At 36.4% G+C, this 19,370-nt stretch overlaps 2 protein-coding genes and 1 pseudogene across 2 annotated transcripts; 2 read left to right on the top strand and 1 right to left on the bottom strand.

Moving 5' to 3' along the window:
- Positions 1-4,843: 4,843 nt before the first annotated feature.
- On the top strand, positions 4,844-12,175 carry LOC137736913 (aldehyde dehydrogenase family 2 member B7, mitochondrial-like). Its single transcript, XM_068476231.1, has 11 exons — positions 4,844-5,193; positions 9,075-9,209; positions 9,345-9,487; positions 9,589-9,742; positions 9,826-10,055; positions 10,373-10,462; positions 10,736-10,909; positions 10,996-11,133; positions 11,239-11,376; positions 11,481-11,542; positions 11,629-12,175. Exons 1-11 carry the CDS (start codon positions 5,127-5,129, stop codon positions 11,900-11,902), a joined length of 1,605 nt encoding a protein of 534 aa, XP_068332332.1. The 5' UTR covers positions 4,844-5,126; the 3' UTR covers positions 11,903-12,175.
- Positions 12,176-15,193: 3,018 nt separating this feature from the next.
- LOC137736912 (U-box domain-containing protein 19-like) lies at positions 15,194-17,427 on the top strand. Its single transcript, XM_068476230.1, has one exon. The coding sequence runs from the start codon at positions 15,217-15,219 to the stop codon at positions 17,272-17,274; it is 2,058 nt and encodes a 685-aa protein (XP_068332331.1). The 5' UTR covers positions 15,194-15,216; the 3' UTR covers positions 17,275-17,427.
- A 103-nt stretch (positions 17,428-17,530) lies between these two features.
- Positions 17,531-19,290, bottom strand: LOC137736295 (nodulation receptor kinase-like; annotated as a pseudogene).
- Between the last annotated feature and the right edge of the window lie 80 nt (positions 19,291-19,370).

Genomic DNA, 19,370 nt, shown 5'->3' with positions numbered 1-19,370 from the left:
TAAAATTTGGTGTTCATGCTGGCTCTTTGCCCCTTGGTTGCACCGAACCAGTGGTCAGTCAAATGTCCCAATGCCGATCACGATAATTTTAAGGTTTGTCACCTGGACAATGTTGGCTATTCCACATTGATGCGGAAAGAAGAAAGAATGAGTTTAAATATGATTACTCCACTCTAACTAATAACAAGACTTCTTGTGATAAAGCTTCGCACCTGACGAATTTAGCAGATGGTAATTACCAAGTTTGGGATAATATCGATCTCGTTAGAGTGGGCCAGTGGTGGATTTACAGAGGGACCTAGAGGTTCCATGACCCCTCGAAGGCCCTAAATTGTGCTTTAAAATTATCTGGAGACCTCTCGTACTCAAAGACAACGCCCAATGCAGGCTGCAGTGGCGTGGTCTTCAAGTAAATTGCCTTGAGAAGATCGACCAGTGCAGGCTGCAACGGCGGCGTCTTCAAGTAAACTACATTGAAAAGACTGATTTTTACATGCTACATTGGGGCGTGAGACAAGCTTCATAGGACTATCAAGGGGCTAACCAATTTCTGAAAGTAGAGATGATAGAAAACAAGCGAAATTCATAGAGAAAACGACCTTGTGAAGACGAAAGAAAATTTTTTGTTTTAAGACTTTTGGGCCATAACGCTCGTTTAGGCCAATTGTTTGGTTTTCTTCGGTTTGCTGTATGTTTTTGGGCCTAATCTTTTTCTTAAGCTTTTGGTATGCTGGTTGGTGTGTTGCTTGTTTTCTTGTTTTCAAGGGCCACGTTTTCTTTGTGTAACTTTTTTGGATCTTTATTTTGTAACTTTTCTTGGTAACTAATGAATTTTACCTTTGTATCATAAAAAAATAATAAATAAATAAATAAATAACCCAAACCCCTAGCACGTCCCTCCCACCGCATGCCTTGCTCATCTTGATATTATATTCTACCTAAAAAAAAAACTTGATATTTATATTCATCTTGTGGGTTATGGTAATGATTTTTTTCAATTAGGGGATTAGCAACCTTGGTAAAAAAAATTACGGAAGAAAGGTTACATCAAACATTTGTGTATGTATATTTGTTTATTCAGTTGACTTTGGTTTTACCGATTGTAATTGTTTTAATGGAAATGAAAATTTTCATTATGAATATTATTGAGGGTCTACTTCGTAACAAAATGAGATATCAATGGTTTCATGAAGAGGACATTTTTTGCCATAATTTTTTTTCTTTATTATTAGGATCCCCAAATTTAAAAACCCTAAATCCGTTAGTGGAGCCCCGACCCGTTGATCTAAAATGCCAACAGACAGTCAAGACACAAAAGATAACACCTGTGTTGTCCAATTTTTTATTTTATTTCAGATTCATACCCACATCACTCTCTGGTCTCGCTCTCTCTTCCCCTCTCATTGTCCATAATCTGGTTTCCGAATAAAAGAACTTGTTTCATACCACATTATCAGGAAAAAAAATATATATATATATCCATGCACATGTTGGGAAACTGCAGATAAATTATGATGCTGCTGAGCTATTGGGTTTATATTATTATATCATGTGTATGGGATCAAATACGCAATACAATGATATGCATGGTATATAATTTATAGGGTAAATATCAGTTTACTAATTTCAAGTTTTGTGATTTTTAATATTTGATGTTTTTTTTCGTTCCAAAATCATATCTAAAATGTTAATTTTGGAACAATCTCATACATCGGTTAGTCTGACTATTAAATCAACCGTTAACTGATGATGTGGCACTAACGTGAACAATGATTAGATGTCACGTGTCAATATAGGGACCACATGAATATTAAAAAGTTAAAAATAATAAAATTTGTTCACCCCCTCCCTCCCTACACTACACCCATCCTCCCCGCACACCCCACCCATTCCCCTGCTTCTCCTTCCCTTCTCACCTCTGTAGTCCACACGGAACTCCCCCACCCCTCCCTCCGACCCTAACCCTAACCTCAAAATTCAAAACAAAAAAAAGGAGAAAGAAAACAGTAGATTCACCACCAAGATCAAGAACCCAGGTGGAGATTTTAGCAAAGGCAGCTAAATACCTGATCTTTACGGCGATTTGCGGCGGAGCTTTTATGGGTTTCAAGGAAAAGCCTTAAATCTTGACGTATTTTTGTCGGTTTGCGGCGGAGCTTTTTGGGTTTCTTGACAACAGTAAATGGGCTTGCCAACAATAAATATGTGTGGACTGCAAAGGAGAAAGGGGAGGGAGAATAAGGGGAATGGCTGGGTGTACGGGGAGGATGGGTGCAGGGAAGAGAAGGAAGGGAGAAGGAGGGAGGGGGTAGGGAGGGAGAGAGGGGATGAACGTCCAGATTTTTTTTTTTTTTGTTTTTGTTCTGAATTTTGAGGTTAGGGTTAGGGATCGGAGGGAGGGGTGGGAGAGCTCTGTGTGGACTGCAAAGGAGAAGAGGAGAGAATGGAGGGAGAAGAGAGGGGGGGGGGGGGGTGGAGGAATGAGTGCAGGGAAGAGAAGGGTGGGGGTCGGGAGGGAGGGATGGGGTGAACGCCAAGAATTTTATTTTAAAATTTTTAACATTCACAAGGGCCTATATTGACATGTGGCATCCAGTCATTGTCCACGTAGACGTCACATCATCAGTTAACAGTTAATGTAACAACTAGACTAATAGATGTATAAGACTGTCCTAAAATTAACATTTTAAGTATGACTCTGGAACGAAAAAAACTTCATATACTAAATATTAAAAACCACGAAACTTAAGGATAGTAAACTGATATTTATCGTAATTTATATTATATGTACATTCATTTCAAGGTGATAGAACTGCATAAAATAATCTCTCGATCATCTCGTCCACAAAGCGGTGCACTACGACGACAACGTGCACAACGTGTCAATATAAAAATGGATGAGGATTTTGAAAGATTTTTCAAAATGCTCGAAACACATAAAGATACCATACATGTTACTATTTAAATGATAAAATATATGTCATTATATAAGTGGTACACCGCCATTATTCAACTGTATTACGTGAAAAAAGTTGGGGATTTCTGGTTTATTTTTCTTGCTTTGTACAATAGGACTTAAATTTAATCCAATACATTGAACAGCGTGCAAGATAATCCATTTCAAACTAGCAATTTCTGCACAGGGTAACCCTACTTTATATACTCACTTGATTCGGCTCAATCAAAATATGTCATATTTATTTTATTAATATTACAGTTTAGTAATATTTTTTTTTATTTGTAAGTGAGAGGTCATAGGTTTGATTTTCATCTTAGGCGAATTTGAACCACATTATTGCTAGCCTATTGTGAGACTAAGTTCATTCTCTCTCCTTAGTGTAGATAATATCGTTTATTAAAAAAAAAAAAACTCAAGATAAATTAGTTAACGTGTCTATTGTTTATTGGGTAAGGAAACTAAATTTGTAAACTAAATTTTGTAAACTAAATGACATGGAAGTTAATGATTGGATTATTCCTTAAGTGATAATTAACATGCTTATTCCTTATTGGTGACACATTATTTAGTTTACAAATTTAGTCTACCTAACATTACTTTTATTTTTTAAGACAATAAAACATGTGTAAGTTATTATTATGCTAAAATCAAAAGATGGGTATATACTATATAGGGTACTCACTAATGAATGTTTAAGTAATTTTCTTGTTATACATACTATGCACGGGCATACGACATTATGTAGTAATTGTAAAACTTAATTACAATATTGGCTTTGAATTTTAAAACAAATATTGAAAATCTCTAGTATTTTTTTTAACAAACGATATTATATATACTAATGAGTGGGAAGGGAGCTAAGCCTAACACTAGGCTAGCCATAATAATGTATTAGAATTTGCTTTTAACAAGAATCGAATCTAAAATATCTTATTTATAAGTGAAGATTAATAACATTAGACTGCAATATTAATTGGTGAAAATCTCTAGTATTTAAGGGTCATAGTGATCATTTATTTATTTTTATTGACATGGAGAATTCTCTACGGATTAGACGGAACACACATATTACGTGTGTAAAATAAAGGATTTAGAAAAACATGTATAAGAAAGAGATAAGTTGAAGAGAAAGGTGGAAGAGAGAAAAAACTTTAATTTTTATATTTTTTTTATAAATTAGGAACATAAGTTCGGATATGAAATTACTGCTTAGCCTGAATATATTTAATCTTACTTTTTATAGATGGGTTAAAAACAGTATAAAAAAAAAAACTAAAGAAGAAAAAAAAATTGGGGAAATTGTCATCTTAAAAAAAAAAAATCCAATAAAAGAAGAAAAACAAAACCCTATATAGAAAAAAAGCCTCAAATAGTAAGATAATTAATCAATTTCAAGGAGTTTCCAAAGAACGAATATAAGGACTGACTCAGAAAATGGTAACTTTTGCCCAAAAAAAAAAAGAAAAAGAAAAGAGAAAATGATAACTGAAAAAATCCCTTTTCTTTTGGCAGTAACAGTCTTTTTTTTTTCTTTTTCTTTTTTCCAAACAGTAACATACTTTTTATAAATACAGATTTTTGTCGTCATAATGTTCTTATCTTGCATCCAATTGATTTAAAAGAAAACTAATAAAAATGATTTGAAAACTTTAAGTTTTAATAATAAAGACAAAATAAAAGGTAAAGTGAATAGTATCATAATTAACTTTTTAATGTAAAAATATAATTTTTTATTAAAATAAACGGTATCAATAATTTTATGTTAAAGTTTCTTGAGTTAATTCCACCAAATATTCCAACTTATCCAAAGCAAACCAAAATTTTCAGTCTTATCTACTTATCCACCATTACACGTTTTGATTTGTCAAAGTTGGTCAGGCAACAAACACTTTATGCAACCGCCCTTGCACGGGTGATTTGGTGATTAGAGATGTATTTTAAACACATATTTTACACTTCACGTTTTGAGTTCAGCTCTTAGAACCGGTGAATCGCTAAATAGTGATGAGAAACAACTTAAAATACATCTATGAGTTTTTCCGATCCATAAAAGAGTTCCCTTTTTCAAATTATAAAAAATCAACCAGCCTCAGAATTATTTTTGTAGGCCGTCACCTGTCACCTTGAGAGAGCAAGAGATCAGTGGTGGTGCTGTAAACTATCGATCATGGCGACTCGGAGGGTCGGCTCGCTTTTGAATCGTTCCTTCACTTCTGCTTCTATGTTTTCCAAAGGTAATCAATCTACTAACCCACTTCCCCAATTCCAACGCTATTTCGATCTTTTGTGTTTTTTTTATTGTTTATATTCTGCTGCCTGGATCATATGGCCGACGGATCCGATCGGTTTGTGGTCTGCATTTTGTAATATCATGCATTAGCTGCCATGTTGGTTTGGTTGGTGAGAAAAACGTAGGATGAAGAACTGAAGATTGAATCTTTTTCGAATTTTTCAGAACTTGATAATCATAAATTGTATTTCTTGAATTCTTGAGTTTTCTTCAGTTGACATTGACATTTGAATAAAAAATAATTTCCACACATTCATTTTCTTTCTTCATAACTTGTTAATTTTCGTCATTTGATTTTTTCGAAAAAGAAAAAAAGTGTGTAAAATCAGTTCCTTTACTTTTCTCTTGTGGTTTGATTAAAATTTTCTTTGTTTGAATAAACAAAATTTGGATTTCCATGAGATGGATTGTTGAATTTTGGAGAGTTAGATGCTTGCGTTTTTGGATCTCTGATCTTTTTGGTGCAAGTGGCGCTGAAACTGATCCCACCACTGGCTTGTTCTTTCCTGGCTGATGTATGCCTGCTATCCCTATTTCTGGCTTTTAGCTTTTCTAATGAGTCAAGCTCAACGGTGGCTTTCAGCTTTTTCTCAATCACCCACTGTATCTTTTTATGATATAGAAATAAAATCTTTTCTGGATCTGTGTCCAGAAACGACAATTCTAGATATTTAGATCATTCATTTTAAATCATATTGTCCTTATAAGTCATTCTATCGGCCCATCCTAAGGTTTGAAACTCTCATTTTCTCTCTTCAACTGCCCGAATTTTTGAATTCTTAGACTCTAAACATAAAGATTAAAAAGAATCTTGACTTAACCATATACCTTCCCGACTGGCCAACTCGCATTTTTTAGGAGAAATAGCCCTTCTATTTAACGAGTAATATTTATATATAAAGCAAATGGAAAAGGTGAATAGGGATTTGATGTCACTAAATTTCAACAAAAAATAATTAGACAAAAATACTCGTACGACAAAAAACTTCAAAATCATCTCAAAATAATGCATAAAATAAGGCAATATCATTTTCGTCATTTTAATAGTACTTTTTAAATAATTTTTTTAATTATTACCTCACAATAGGCTAGCGATAATGTGATTCAATTTATCTATTTTAAAAAACGTTCAAAACATCTTAAAAGACATGTAATGTCAGTTATAAAAAAGATCATTCGCACGCGGATAATAATGTGATTAAATTAGTTGTCAAATGATTATTTTTTTTAACAAACGATATTATCTATACTAAGGGGGAGGGAGATCAGTTTAGCCTCACAATGGGCTAGCAATAATATGATTCAATCAGTTGTTTATTAAATATTACTTTCTCTATTTTAAACACATTTAAAACATCTTAAGAGACGTGCAATGCCGGTTATAAAAAAAGTCTTTCGCACACGGATAATAATGTGATTAAATTAGTTGTCAAATGATTTTTTTTTATTTTTAACAAACAATATTATCTACCTTACTAAGGGGGAAGGGGGTGGGCTTAACCTCACAATGGGCTAATAATGATGTGATTCGATCAGTTATTTATTAAGTATTATTTTCTCTATTTTTATACACAATCAAAACATTTTAAGATGCGTGTAATGCCGGTTATAAAAAAAAGTTTTTCGCATACGGATAATAATGTGATTAAATTACATTAAATTAGTTGTAAAATGATTATTTTTATTTTAACAAACAATATTATCTACACTACGAGGGAATGGTGGACTTAGCCTCACAATAGACTAATAATAATATAATTCAATCAGTAGTTTATTAAATATTATTTTCTCTATTTTTAAGCACGATCAAAACATCTTAAGAGGCCTATAATGCCGATTATAAAAAATGTTTTTCGCACGCAGATAATAATGTAGTTAAATTAGTTGTCAAATAAATTTTTTTTTTTAACAAACGATATTATCTACACTAAGGGGAAGGGGTGGGCTTAGCCTCACAATAGACTAGCAATAATGTGATTCAATCAATTGTTTATTAAATATTATTTTCTCTATTCTTAGTGTAAATTATTTAGAGACCGATTTTATTATGTGAATTCAACTGTTTTAATTGGTTTATGAATGATTTCTTCTAGCATGATCTAAGATTATTCATGTACTTCAAGCATTTGACTTTTCTTTTGTCAATTTACGCATATAAATACATTTAAAACATGTATGCCGTGATTCAAAAAATGTCGCGCGTGCATGAACGCTAGTGTCACATTAGTCATGATTATCTCAAAAGATGTTCCTACCAAATTATCATGTCATTCGTCACACTATTTGGTGATTAAATATGTTACTTAAGTATACATGAATTTGATTAATTAGTCAAAGCACAATGTGTTCGTTTATTTCCATTTAAGTTGAAGTCTCCATACTTCATAGATTAAAGTAGTTTAAAATAGGGAGACTTTGAATGCGGTCCTTAGTTATGAATATTCTTTAATTGAAACCTTGTTGGTTTTGAATTTTTGATCAAGGTCCCTGAAATTAATGTGATAATTTATTTCTATGTACGTTACTATATTTTTAAAATTAAAAATTAGAAATTTTAGTTGTTTATGTAAATGAGATTTTAACCATAATTTGTGGAATTAAAAATATTAAAATATAAATATACTATTGTGTGTGTGTGTGTAAACATGGGTACATTCATCAAAATTAACCAAAAAATTAATTTTATCAAAACATGGGTACATTCTTCAAAATCACATAAAATAAAATAAAGATATTAGACTTAATAACATTAGTAAATTTCTTCGATTAAACTTGACATGGATACATTTTAAAATCAAAGAAAAAAGAATGTACCCATATAAGTTTAAAAATGAATTAGAAAAAAATTGAATAGATTTTATATAAAAAATTGTACATTTTACATATAACAAATTGGTATATTTAAGAATGAGTACATTTTAAGATTAAAAAGTTTTACATGAATGAGTACATATAATTAGCATGGGTACATTTAGCAAAATAAAAAGTACAAATAAAAAAAATATATGGGTACAAATACAAATAAACTTTAAAAATATGGGCACAAAAAGAAATTAATATATGGGTACAAATTAAAACTGAAAAGAAAATTGGTACAAATTAAAAATGGGTACAAACTAAAACTAAAAATATATGATAAAAAAATTAGTCATAAATATAAATATACTAATTGTAACTGTAACATCCCACATCGTCCAGGGGAGTGATCCTTATATATATATATATATATATATATATATATATATATATATATATATATTCTCATCCCTACCTAGCATGAGGCCTTTTGGGAGCTCACTGGCTTCAGGTTCCGTAGGAGCTCCGAAGTTAAGCGAGAAGCGGGCTAGAGCAATCCCATGATGAGTGACCCACTAGGAAGTTGCTCGTAAGTTCCCAAAAACAAAACCGTGAGAGAATGGTAAGCCCAAAGCGGACAATATGGTGCTACGGTGGTGGAGCGGGCCCGGAAAATGATCCGCCCCTGGCCGGGATGTGACAGTAACATTTTTAACATTAAATGAATGTATTTAGAAAAAAAAAAAAAATTTATTATTAAAATAATTAATAATGTTATTAATACCCAAGGACCTTGATAAAAAAATTGAAAATGAATAGGATTTTAATCAAGTAAAAGGAAGGATGAGAACATAATTTCTCCTTTAAAATATCACCTGTCAGTACAGAGAAGTTAATAATCATAAATGTCTATCTTCCTGTACTTTTCTTTAATTTTGGTGTTGGTGGTATTTTCTGACTGGATATTTGACATTAGTAGTTTTACCCCGTTTATATTTTACTCAATTGACTTGATTTTACTTTAACCAGGGAGGTCTTCTTCTGTGGTTAGAGGAATTGGTAAATATAGCACCGATGCTTCCATTGAGTCACCAATCTCTCCATCCGTCAAAGTAAATAATACCCAGCTTCTAATTAATGGACAATTTGTAGATTCTGCATCAGGTGATCTTTCTTTTCCTTCACGAGTTGTCTAACAGTTTGTGTTTCTCAGCATTGTGTCAAGCATTCATGTTGTTGTAATTTAACTTCAATTTAGCATTTTCTGGTTCTTCGTGTGACGCTTGGATTTGGTCTCAGGGAAAACTTTTCCCACATTTGACCCCCGGACTGGTGAAGTGATTGCTCATGTCGCTGAAGGCGATGCTGAAGATGTAAACCGAGCAGTTTCTGCTGCCCGCAAGGCATTTGATGAAGGACCGTGGCCTAAGATGACAGCTTATGTAACTACTCATTTTACTTGTTCAATGATAGTGTATGGTTATGTGAATTGTTTCAAGTTCAGTGCTTTGTTCAAATTTTCTAATAGAACATCATTTTGCAGGAAAGATCACGAGTCCTTCTCCGCTTTGCTGATTTGATTGAAAAGCACAATGATGAAATTGCAGCCCTTGAGACTTGGGATAATGGGAAGCCATTTGAACAGGCTGCTAAAATTGAAGTACCAATGGTAGTTCGGTTTTTTCGTTACTATGCTGGTATGGACCTTTTTTACACAACTACACCACATGCTTTATGGGGTTTGAACAAAATTTATGTTCTGATCTTGGATATGCCACAGGATTTGCGGACAAGATTCATGGTCTCACGGTTCCAGCTGATGGAGAGTATCATGTGCAAACCTTGCATGAACCTATCGGTGTTGCAGGTCAGATTATACCATGGAATTTCCCTCTTCTCATGTTTGCTTGGAAGGTTGCGCCTGCTTTAGCATGCGGCAACACCATTGTTTTGAAGTCCTCAGAGCAGACACCATTGTCTGCTCTATATGCAGCAACTCTGTTGCAAGAGGTACTACACGAATAAAAATTTACCGCATCACCTTTTTTGATAAGTTCACTTTCCCATGCGTTTGCTTCGATGTGGTCTCATTTGCTTCAATGGTGTCTCCATTCCAGTTGAAGTAGTTTTTAGAGATAATCTGCCTTTCCATGCTTACTGTGGTGCTTTACCTTTCATTCTGATTTGACGGATTTTAACAATTTTCTGTTTTGAGTTGGACCTGCGAGTGGATTATGTGAATGAGCTTTCACATTGATCTTTCAATTACTAATGCTGATTGATTTTCCTTTTGTTTTGTTTTGGTTTTTTTTTTTTTTTTTTCACAGGCCGGACTTCCTCCAGGTGTTTTGAATGTGGTTAGTGGTTTTGGTCCAACTGTTGGTGCATCCCTTGCTAGTCATATGGACGTTGATAAGGTAATGTATAATTAATGTACGCTTCTTTCTTGTAGTTAGCCATCTTATGTAAGTTCATAAGAACTGAGAATTCCTCATATAGTTATTATATCCACAATAACATCTTTTTCTCAAGCGTAACTTTTCCGAACTCATGATGAACAAATGTTGCTCAAGGCTGCAACGAATTCGAGTAATAGTAATGCGTCTGCTAATATACCAGTTTGCAACTTTGCATCAATTTTTTATCTGATTGCAATGTTCCTGCTAAAATTACCGTTCATCCCTCCACAGTTTGCGTTTACTGGATCAACTGACACCGGTAAAAAAATACTTGAATTGGCTGCCAAAAGCAATCTTAAGAACGTAACTTTGGAGCTTGGCGGGAAATCCCCGTTCATTGTATGTGAGGATGCTGATGTAGATAAGGCTGTTGAGATGGCACATTTCGCTCTATTCTTTAATCAGGTATCTAAGCATTGTCTTCGGAAAAAAGTTTGATTCTAAGGGGCAAAGAAATCCATTTGCTGATTACATGACACCTCTGTTTGTAGGGTCAATGCTGCTGCTCTGGTTCTCGTACTTTTGTACATGAAAAAGTATATGATGAGTTCTTAGAGAAAGCAAAAGCCCGTGCTGAGAGACGCCTTGTTGGAGACCCGTTCAAAGGGGGCATTGAGCAAGGTCCTCAGGTAAAACAAGTGACTCCTCTATTAATCTCTGACCATTAAACATACTGCTGTCGAATGTTGTTTACACAGCCTCACCTGCATTTCCGGTTTTGTATTCTAAATCAGATCGATTCGGTCCAATTTGAGAAGATCCTGAAGTACATAGATTACGGTGTTAAAGCTGGAGCTAAACTGGAAACCGGAGGAGAGAGGGTTGGCACAAAGGGTTTCTATATTAAGCCCACCGTATTCTCAGATGTTCAGGTACCAATTTACATTGCAGATCATAAAAACCATAATATTTATCGAGAAGCCGAAACATGATTATATATTTATATTGATCTAAACATTGCTGTCCCGTGGAGTAGGATGACATGTCAATAGCTTGCGAAGAGATATTTGGTCCGGTGCAGACCATCTTGAAGTACAAGTAAGCAATAAAATCCTCTTCTCTATGCCTGCTGTGATTACAGCGTCTGGCGCTTCCATTGGAACTAACGATATGGCTGATTACAGGGATCTGAATGAGGTGATACGAAGAGCAAATAACTCTCGCTATGGACTTGCTGCAGGGGTCTTTACACAAAACATAGACACTGCAAACACATTGACTCGAGCATTGCGCGTCGGTAGTGTATTTATAAACTGCTACTATGTCTTTGATGCCTCTATTCCGTTTGGAGGGTACAAGATGAGTGGAATCGGAAGAGAGAAAGGCATTTACAGTCTTTCCAATTACTTGCAAGTCAAGGCTGTTGTCACCCCCCTGAAGAATCCTGCATGGCTATGAACTTAATAAGCTTTTTTTGTCCTTGCCAAAAATAAGTGGAGAACTGCATCAAAATAAGTGGCTGTGATGTCATGATGGTATTAGGGTGGTGATGATGATGATGATAAAAACTTTTGTTTCTTTGTGATGAACTCTAGAAATGTTTCTGTGTAATTAATTGTTGGTTTAGTTGATCAGTATTTTAGTGGTTGGTCTAATGGCAAATCAACTTTCTATGGTTTGTTGGTGCATCATTTTCTCCTTTTCAAATCACAAATCAAGACTCAGTTTACATGATTATTGTGTCTTACTCTATCTGCCATTAATAGTATGTTAAATTTTTTTTTTTTGTCAAATTTTTTTTTTCGTCAATATTAATAGTATGTTAATTAGTTGTTTTGTTAATTATGATACGTTGATCTAACCATGTGCCAACTGAATCCAAAAACTTTTAGCGTCTATAGAGCCAACTGAACCCAAAACTTAAATCATCGTTCAATCCATTTAATTTCACCTTCACCTTTCCGTAAAGTTTTGAAAATTAAGGTAAAACTTTTCATTGAGATTCTTGAGGGTAGGAACCCCATTTGACAATGTTTTGGGCCTCACCGCTAAATATACACTTGTTGCTCAATAAATTGTAAATCCGCATCGTAATACATTATAAAATTTTCCTTAAATGCTCATGAAAAATATTTTGGGAAAATAAAAAAATTGCATTTTTTTTTACAAAAAAATGGGTTAACACTCACGGTTTTCAGTTAGTTTTGCAAATTCGTATATAAATCACTATTCAATCTATTTATTTTCACCTTCACCTCACTCTGAAGTTTTGAAAATTAAGTTGAGACTTTCCATTGACATTCTTGAGTGTAGAACCCCATTTGACAATGTTTTGGGCCTCACTACTATATTTTTTTTACTTATTTTTTGAGTTTTCAGATGAAATATTCTACTACATAAACATTTGTTGCTCAATAAACTGTAAAAATGCTTTCAAATTCCTTAACAATTTAACTTAATGCTCATGAAAAATATTTCGCGAAAATGAAAATTTTGCATTTATGACAAAAAAATGTGGGTACTCACGGTTTTTAGTCGGTTTTGCAAATTCGTAAATAAATCTATTCTCCTAGAAAATATTTCACAAAAATAAAGTTTGAACTTTTAGCAAACAAACATGTGTGTTAGGCATGCACACCAAATGAGGTAGACTCTGCGCACGCAAAACAAGGCAGACCTGAACGTAGGAAAAGTGAAACGGGCTTCGTGTACACAAAACGAGGCAAGCTCATGGCACACAAAAAGAAATGGGCTCCATTCATGCAAAACAAGTCAGCCTCTGCTCATCGAAAATGCGGCGTCTTTTGGCATGCAAAACGAGACGGGTTCTGTCACTCAAGCTAAGGCCGGCTTGGCGCACAAAAAATGCGGCCCTCAAAACGGGGGAGGCTTGGCACACGAAAAATGAGGATATAAATCTAAATCTAAAGGTATTTGAATCTAAATAAAGTAACGTAAGGATAAAAAAAATCAATGAAAAAAAGAAAAAAGCAGAAAATAAATAAATAAAATTGAAAATGATCTGATCATTACTTCGCTGCTGATTGTCCACAAGAGATGTCACTAGCGAGGTAGTGATTAATACAAATATCAATCGATGTCTTCATACCGATCCCTCCTTTTCAAATTTTTATTTTATTATTTTATTTCAACGCTACATTGAGGCACATTCAATAATGGAATTGTCTTCGAAAATCAAATAGTGTTCAATAAATTTTTGTTGCTTTTATGTTGTTTTTTAGGCTCTCTCTAAAGTGAGCTTATCAAAATTTTTATTTCCAACTAATCACTCAATCAAACATAGTCCTATACATTCGTATAAACTATTCGATCAACTCGACCATTCTATTTGGTGACGATATAAACATCCACGAAATGTGGTACTCACACCACTTGTTCATTCTTCATTATACATACGATGATTTTGGAGCGAGTCCACTCCTGCTATTTGCCACCCACTACGTATAGACGGACATCATCTCTATTAGACAAATTTTTCCATTTGTACAATTATTCCGTTTCTCTATTTTTAATGCAACGACTTCAATATGTTATAATTATTCTCTTCACTCATAAGAAACTAAATAATTACACTTTAAATTCTCCATAACTGTTAGAAAATTACACTCAAATCACAAGAATCATTGAAAACAAAAGGGAAGTCTCTTCTTCCCTTCCTCTCTTCACAAGTCATAACTAATTAACACCCTTGACTTCGCATAAATAAATTGAAAAACAAAATTTTAAATATTAATCAATACCAAATTATATTATTTCTCCCATAACAACTAAAAATAATTCCACGTTAACTTCCTCCAAATAATTCCGCATTATTAGGTCATCTCAAACGGACTCGACCTAAGGGCCATAAGGCTAATCGCCTGTTTTGACACAAATACTGTCTCCAACCGAAAGCTGGCCAAGAGCAGCCAGTCCACCAGCCTGCCAGCCCAAGCACATGCTACCTGATGTCATGTTGACATCAAGTTACTGTTTGACCTTTTTTTTTTTTTTTTGATGAAATTTATAAAATTAAAAAAACAAACAAAATTCTATTTTTTTTTATTATATATAAACGCCTAAGTCATTTCTAGCCCATTTCTCACATCTTTTTTTTCACAATTCTATACTATCTTACCTTATTTTATTTCAATTTTGCACTTCCTTTTCATTCTATAAAAATAAGAAATCCGAAAACTTATTATTTTAGTGACAAGTGGCACTCAAAATATGTTCGAAAACCTTATTTTAATATGGTAGTTTAATTCAATTAAAATAATAAATTATGTTTGGCCTATGATCCTTTGGCCCCCTCGGTTGGAGATGATTTTTTGTCAAATGGCTATGTTTAGCTCTCTTTGACCCCCTCGTTTAAAAATAATATAAAATATGACCTAACATTATTTATTAAAATATAATTTTTTATAAGACTATCGGGCTCAACATAACCCTCAATTTGGAAATGACCTTAGAATCCAAAGTGTCGACTCTCTCGTGTGTCGTACTCCCATTAGCCTTCCCCAACTCGAAACACTCTACGAAGCCGCCATTTTCCCAACACCCAGGTGTCTCACAGGACACGTGTCGAACGGTGAACTCCCAAGTATGGCGCCCTCGGATGTCTCGTATTCGTCAGCGACGCACATACTTCCAACACGTGTCCCGTACTAATCCCTTAACATAAACTCACGGACGTCAAGTTCTTGAACCCAAACAAGCAAACAAACAACCAACCAAATCTAAGGATCAGACCTTTTCATCCATTCTTTTCGATGATCCAAAGATCTAACGGTTCGGGTCGCCGGATTCTCACATACCCGGCGGTTCATCCCTGCGAAGCCATAGCTCCGCAGACACTCCTGACGTCGCTCATTGCTCTCACCCGCAACATTTGCTCTTTCAAGCCGAAGTTCATGGCCAGCAACGCCAGAAACGCCCGGGAAATAATCCGACAAGTCGGAGTCGTACGGGTTTTTCTCGACGAAGTCCGAGACGGGTCGTTGGGTCTTCCGGCCTCCGCGGTTCTGAGCTTGTCGGAGCTCCACTTGGCCTTCCAGAAAGTTCAGTTCTTGCTGGAAGACTTGGCCAGGGACGACGCCCGGGTATGGATGCTGATGAATTCGAGTCTCGTGGCGAGTCAATTCCGTATCCTGAGTCGGGCCATGGGTACGGCTATCGATGTTCTCCCTCTCGGGTCGGTCAGCGCCGCCGTCGAGGTCAAGGAGCACGTGGAATTGGTGGCCAGGCAAGCGCGAAAGGCGGGGTATGAAGTCGACCCGGATGATATTCGGGTCGCGTCGGCGGTATGGTCCGTTTTGTCCGGGTTTCAGAAACGGGTCGTTCCGGGCGTGGGAGATTTGAAACGGGTTCTCGAGTTTCTCGGGATTAGGAAGTGGAGCAAGTGTGAGAAGCAAGTCAAGTTCTTGGATTCGGAAATTGTTCTCGAGAATTTGAGCGAGGAGAAGAGAGAGGTGGCCTTGTTGAGCAGCCTGAAGGGGTTGATGTGCTACTGTCGATGTGTGTTGTTCGATGTTGTCGATGGGGAACCGGGTCGAAGATCCGAGACCAAACGCGGCGGCGGCGAGGCGGTGGGTTGCTTCAATTTAGAAGATTTCCGGTGCCCGATTTCGCTGGAAATCATGGCTGATCCGGTGACGGTAGCAACAGGGCAGAGCTACGATCGGTGCTCGATTGCGAAATGGTTCAGAGCTGGCAATTTCATTTGTCCCAAGACAGGGGAGAAGCTCAAGAACACGGAAGTGGTGCCGAATTTGGCGCTGAAGAGGTTGATCCAGCAGCACTGTTTCGAAAATGGTGGTGCGTTTGCTGATTCGGGTCATCGAAATCGTGACATTGGGAGGGCTAGGCTTGCAGTTGCAGGGAGTTTGGCAGATGAGGGAGCCATGAAAATGGTGGCCGAGTTTCTTAATGGAAGGCTTGCGGTTGGGACAGTAGAAGAGCAGAACAAGGCTGCTTATGAAATCCGGCTTCTTACGAAAACAAGCATTTTTAACAGGTCTTGTTTGGTTGAAGCCGGTGTGGTTCCACATTTGTTGAAGCTGTTGTGTTCAGCTGATTCGGTGACTCAAGAGAACGCCATTGCATCCTTGCTGAATATTTCGAAGTATTCGAAAAGCAAGGCCGTGATTGTCGAAAATGGGGGTCTGAATTTGATGGTAGATGTGTTGAAGAAAGGTCTCAAATCAGAGGCTCGGCAGCATGCTGCTGGCACATTGTTTTACCTCGCTTCGATCGAGGAGTACAGGAGATTGATCGGAGAAAATGCAGATGCCATACCGGCTTTGATGGTGCTGATCAAGGATGGGACTGATAAGGCCAAGAAAAACGCGTTGGTTGCGATTTTTGGGCTCCTCACACGCCCTGCAAATCATAGGAGGGTGATAGCAGCAGGAGTAGTTCCTCTGCTCGTTCATGTCTTAACATCATTTGATAGTGAAGCTCTCGTCATGCATGCTCTGGAAATTCTGTCAACTCTCGCAGAGAAAGCTGATGGATCGATTGCAATTTTGCATTGCAAAGCATTGGATTCGATTGTGGGGATCCTGAACTCCTCCATTCCAAGGGCAGGGAAGGAGTTCTGTGTATCTCTGTTGCTTGCTCTTTGCGTAAATGGCAGCGGAGATGTGGTTGCTCTTCTAGCGAAGAGCCCTTCGCTTATGGGATCTTTGTATTCCCAACTAAGCGAAGGCACATCCCGAGCAAGCAGAAAGGCCAGTTCTCTCATCAGGGTCCTGCATGAGTTCCATGAAAGGTCATCCGGCTCAATCTCTCCGGTTCTTCCACAAGAGCGATTCGTTCACGTTAGGTAACCCCGAATATTTGTGGGGTTACTTACATTATCCAGGGTCCTGTGTATATATCGTGTTATTTTAGTTTGATTTTCTGTCTGGTTTGGTTTCGTTATTGGCTCGGTTTTTTCAAAATGACTGTATGTATGATATGATCAGCTTCTATTTTTTTTCAATGAAGCTTTGTACAAAATCATTGTTATATTGCAATGTATTGTAATTCTTTTTCCATTTAAAATCACTAATAAATCATTCATGATTGTTTCAATGTACAAAACTATCTGCTCGAGTTTCTCCGATTTCCAGCCTTGATTGGTAGGGTAAAAGAAGCTGACTGTTTTCGGGTTGAGGTATCAAGTGCCCTTTCAAGTTTTGATACCACTTGCTCCATGCTTGGCCTTTGCAGCTTTAGTCCTGTGCACGCCAAAGCTAGGTTGAACACAAGGTCAAAAGCTTCTACCGAATACTCCCCGTTAAGTTTGGGATCTGCGAATTCTGTTACATCACCTCCTTTGGTGGGAGCCCTTGCCTGAAGAGCAAAGACACGGAACATAAGAGGCTGAATCAGTGACTCGAAATAGTTTTGCCAATATGTGGGGAAAAAAGTATGAACTTTGTTACCATTTTACTAAGAGGCATTGGTTTGTTTGAGTTTAGATTGATAACCTGCGCCCTGAGATAAGTTGCAGAAGAACTATTCCAAAACTGTAGACATCTCCTGAAGCATTTACGCGGTGATTCTTTCGGTACTCAGGATCAACATAACCGAATGTGCCTCTCACTTCTGAGCTCACAAAAGACTGTCCCAAGTCCATAACTTTAGATAACCCGAAGTCTGACAGTTTTGCTTGAAAGTTTTCATCAATGAGAATGTTTGTTGGCTGCCAGTTGGGAATGCGACAAGAAAAGAAGTCGGATGAAAAGAGTGTGACAATGCAGCCTCCCGGATAAGTGTGCAGAAACCAAAGACCCCTAGCGCTGTCAACCGCAAGCTTAAGTCTCGTTCTCCATGGCAGATTTTTATCCATACCTGCAATCAGCTTTGATTGAATTGGCTTTCCAAATGATGAAAACGCCAGAGAAAATCAACACGAATGGAAGTGGAAACTTACTCAATTGCCACTCCGAAAGGTTCCCATTTTGACACAGTTCATAGACCAGGAAATATTCTTCTACATCCTCACAAGAGCCAAGCAAAGCTACAAGGTTTGGATGTCTAACATCGGAAGGGCTCGTTACTTCGCGGATGAATGTCTCAACAGATCCATCGTTGATTATGTGCTTCACTGCAGCATGTTTCCCATTTGATAGTATGCCTTTGTATACCTTTCCTGGAAATATTATCAGATGGTATCAGAAAGGAAACTTCGGATTAACTACATAAAAACTACCCAAACAATATGGCTATTTTCGAGTTGCTCCTGAACTATTCAACATATTCAAACTCAGACCCGAACTTACGGATATCTATTTTTCGGAAGAGACAGCTGTCACATATAAATTTATCTGCAAACTTTTATACAAAACATATATATGTGTGTGTGTATGTGTGTGTGTATATATATATAGAGAGAGAGAGAGAGAGAGAGAGAGAGAGAGAGAGAGTTTGTGTGTCTGGAGTTATTTGAAGTTGGAAGAGTGCAAACAAGGCAAATGGCTGTGAGGTGATGCAGAAGAGAGGAAGCTGGTGTATGTGAGATAGCTCCGTCGTGCCATGTACTATGCAGGCTAATCTAAACAAGATTAGCATTTTGTTAATCAAACAATTTGTTAAGAATCAATCAAACCACAATATTTTATTGATATAAATAACAAGTAATGCCGAATGTAGAAATCTTGAGAGCGATTTCTGAAGTTGGTTGTTAAGAAATAAGGGAATGACAAACCAATGGGACAAAACGCATGGTACAATTCTCCTGCTAATCAAGCTCACTGGAGGTCAAAATTTCATTTAAAAATAGTGGAAGACCGGTTGAAATGAGTATAATAAATTTAACCTAAGAATCGCGAAAATCCTGTGTAGGGACACCCGATCATGTTATTCGTAGGGCAATTCTCCACAAAAATAATAACAGACCTTATGTATTTTGATCTCATTTGACCTCACGCTGGTCTAA

Source organism: Pyrus communis, chromosome 6 (genome assembly GCF_963583255.1).
Source record: "Pyrus communis chromosome 6, drPyrComm1.1, whole genome shotgun sequence".
Classification (NCBI taxonomy): Eukaryota; Viridiplantae; Streptophyta; class Magnoliopsida; order Rosales; family Rosaceae; genus Pyrus; species Pyrus communis.
Note: the sequence above shows the minus strand (reverse complement) of the source record. Positions and strands in the feature narration are given on the sequence as shown.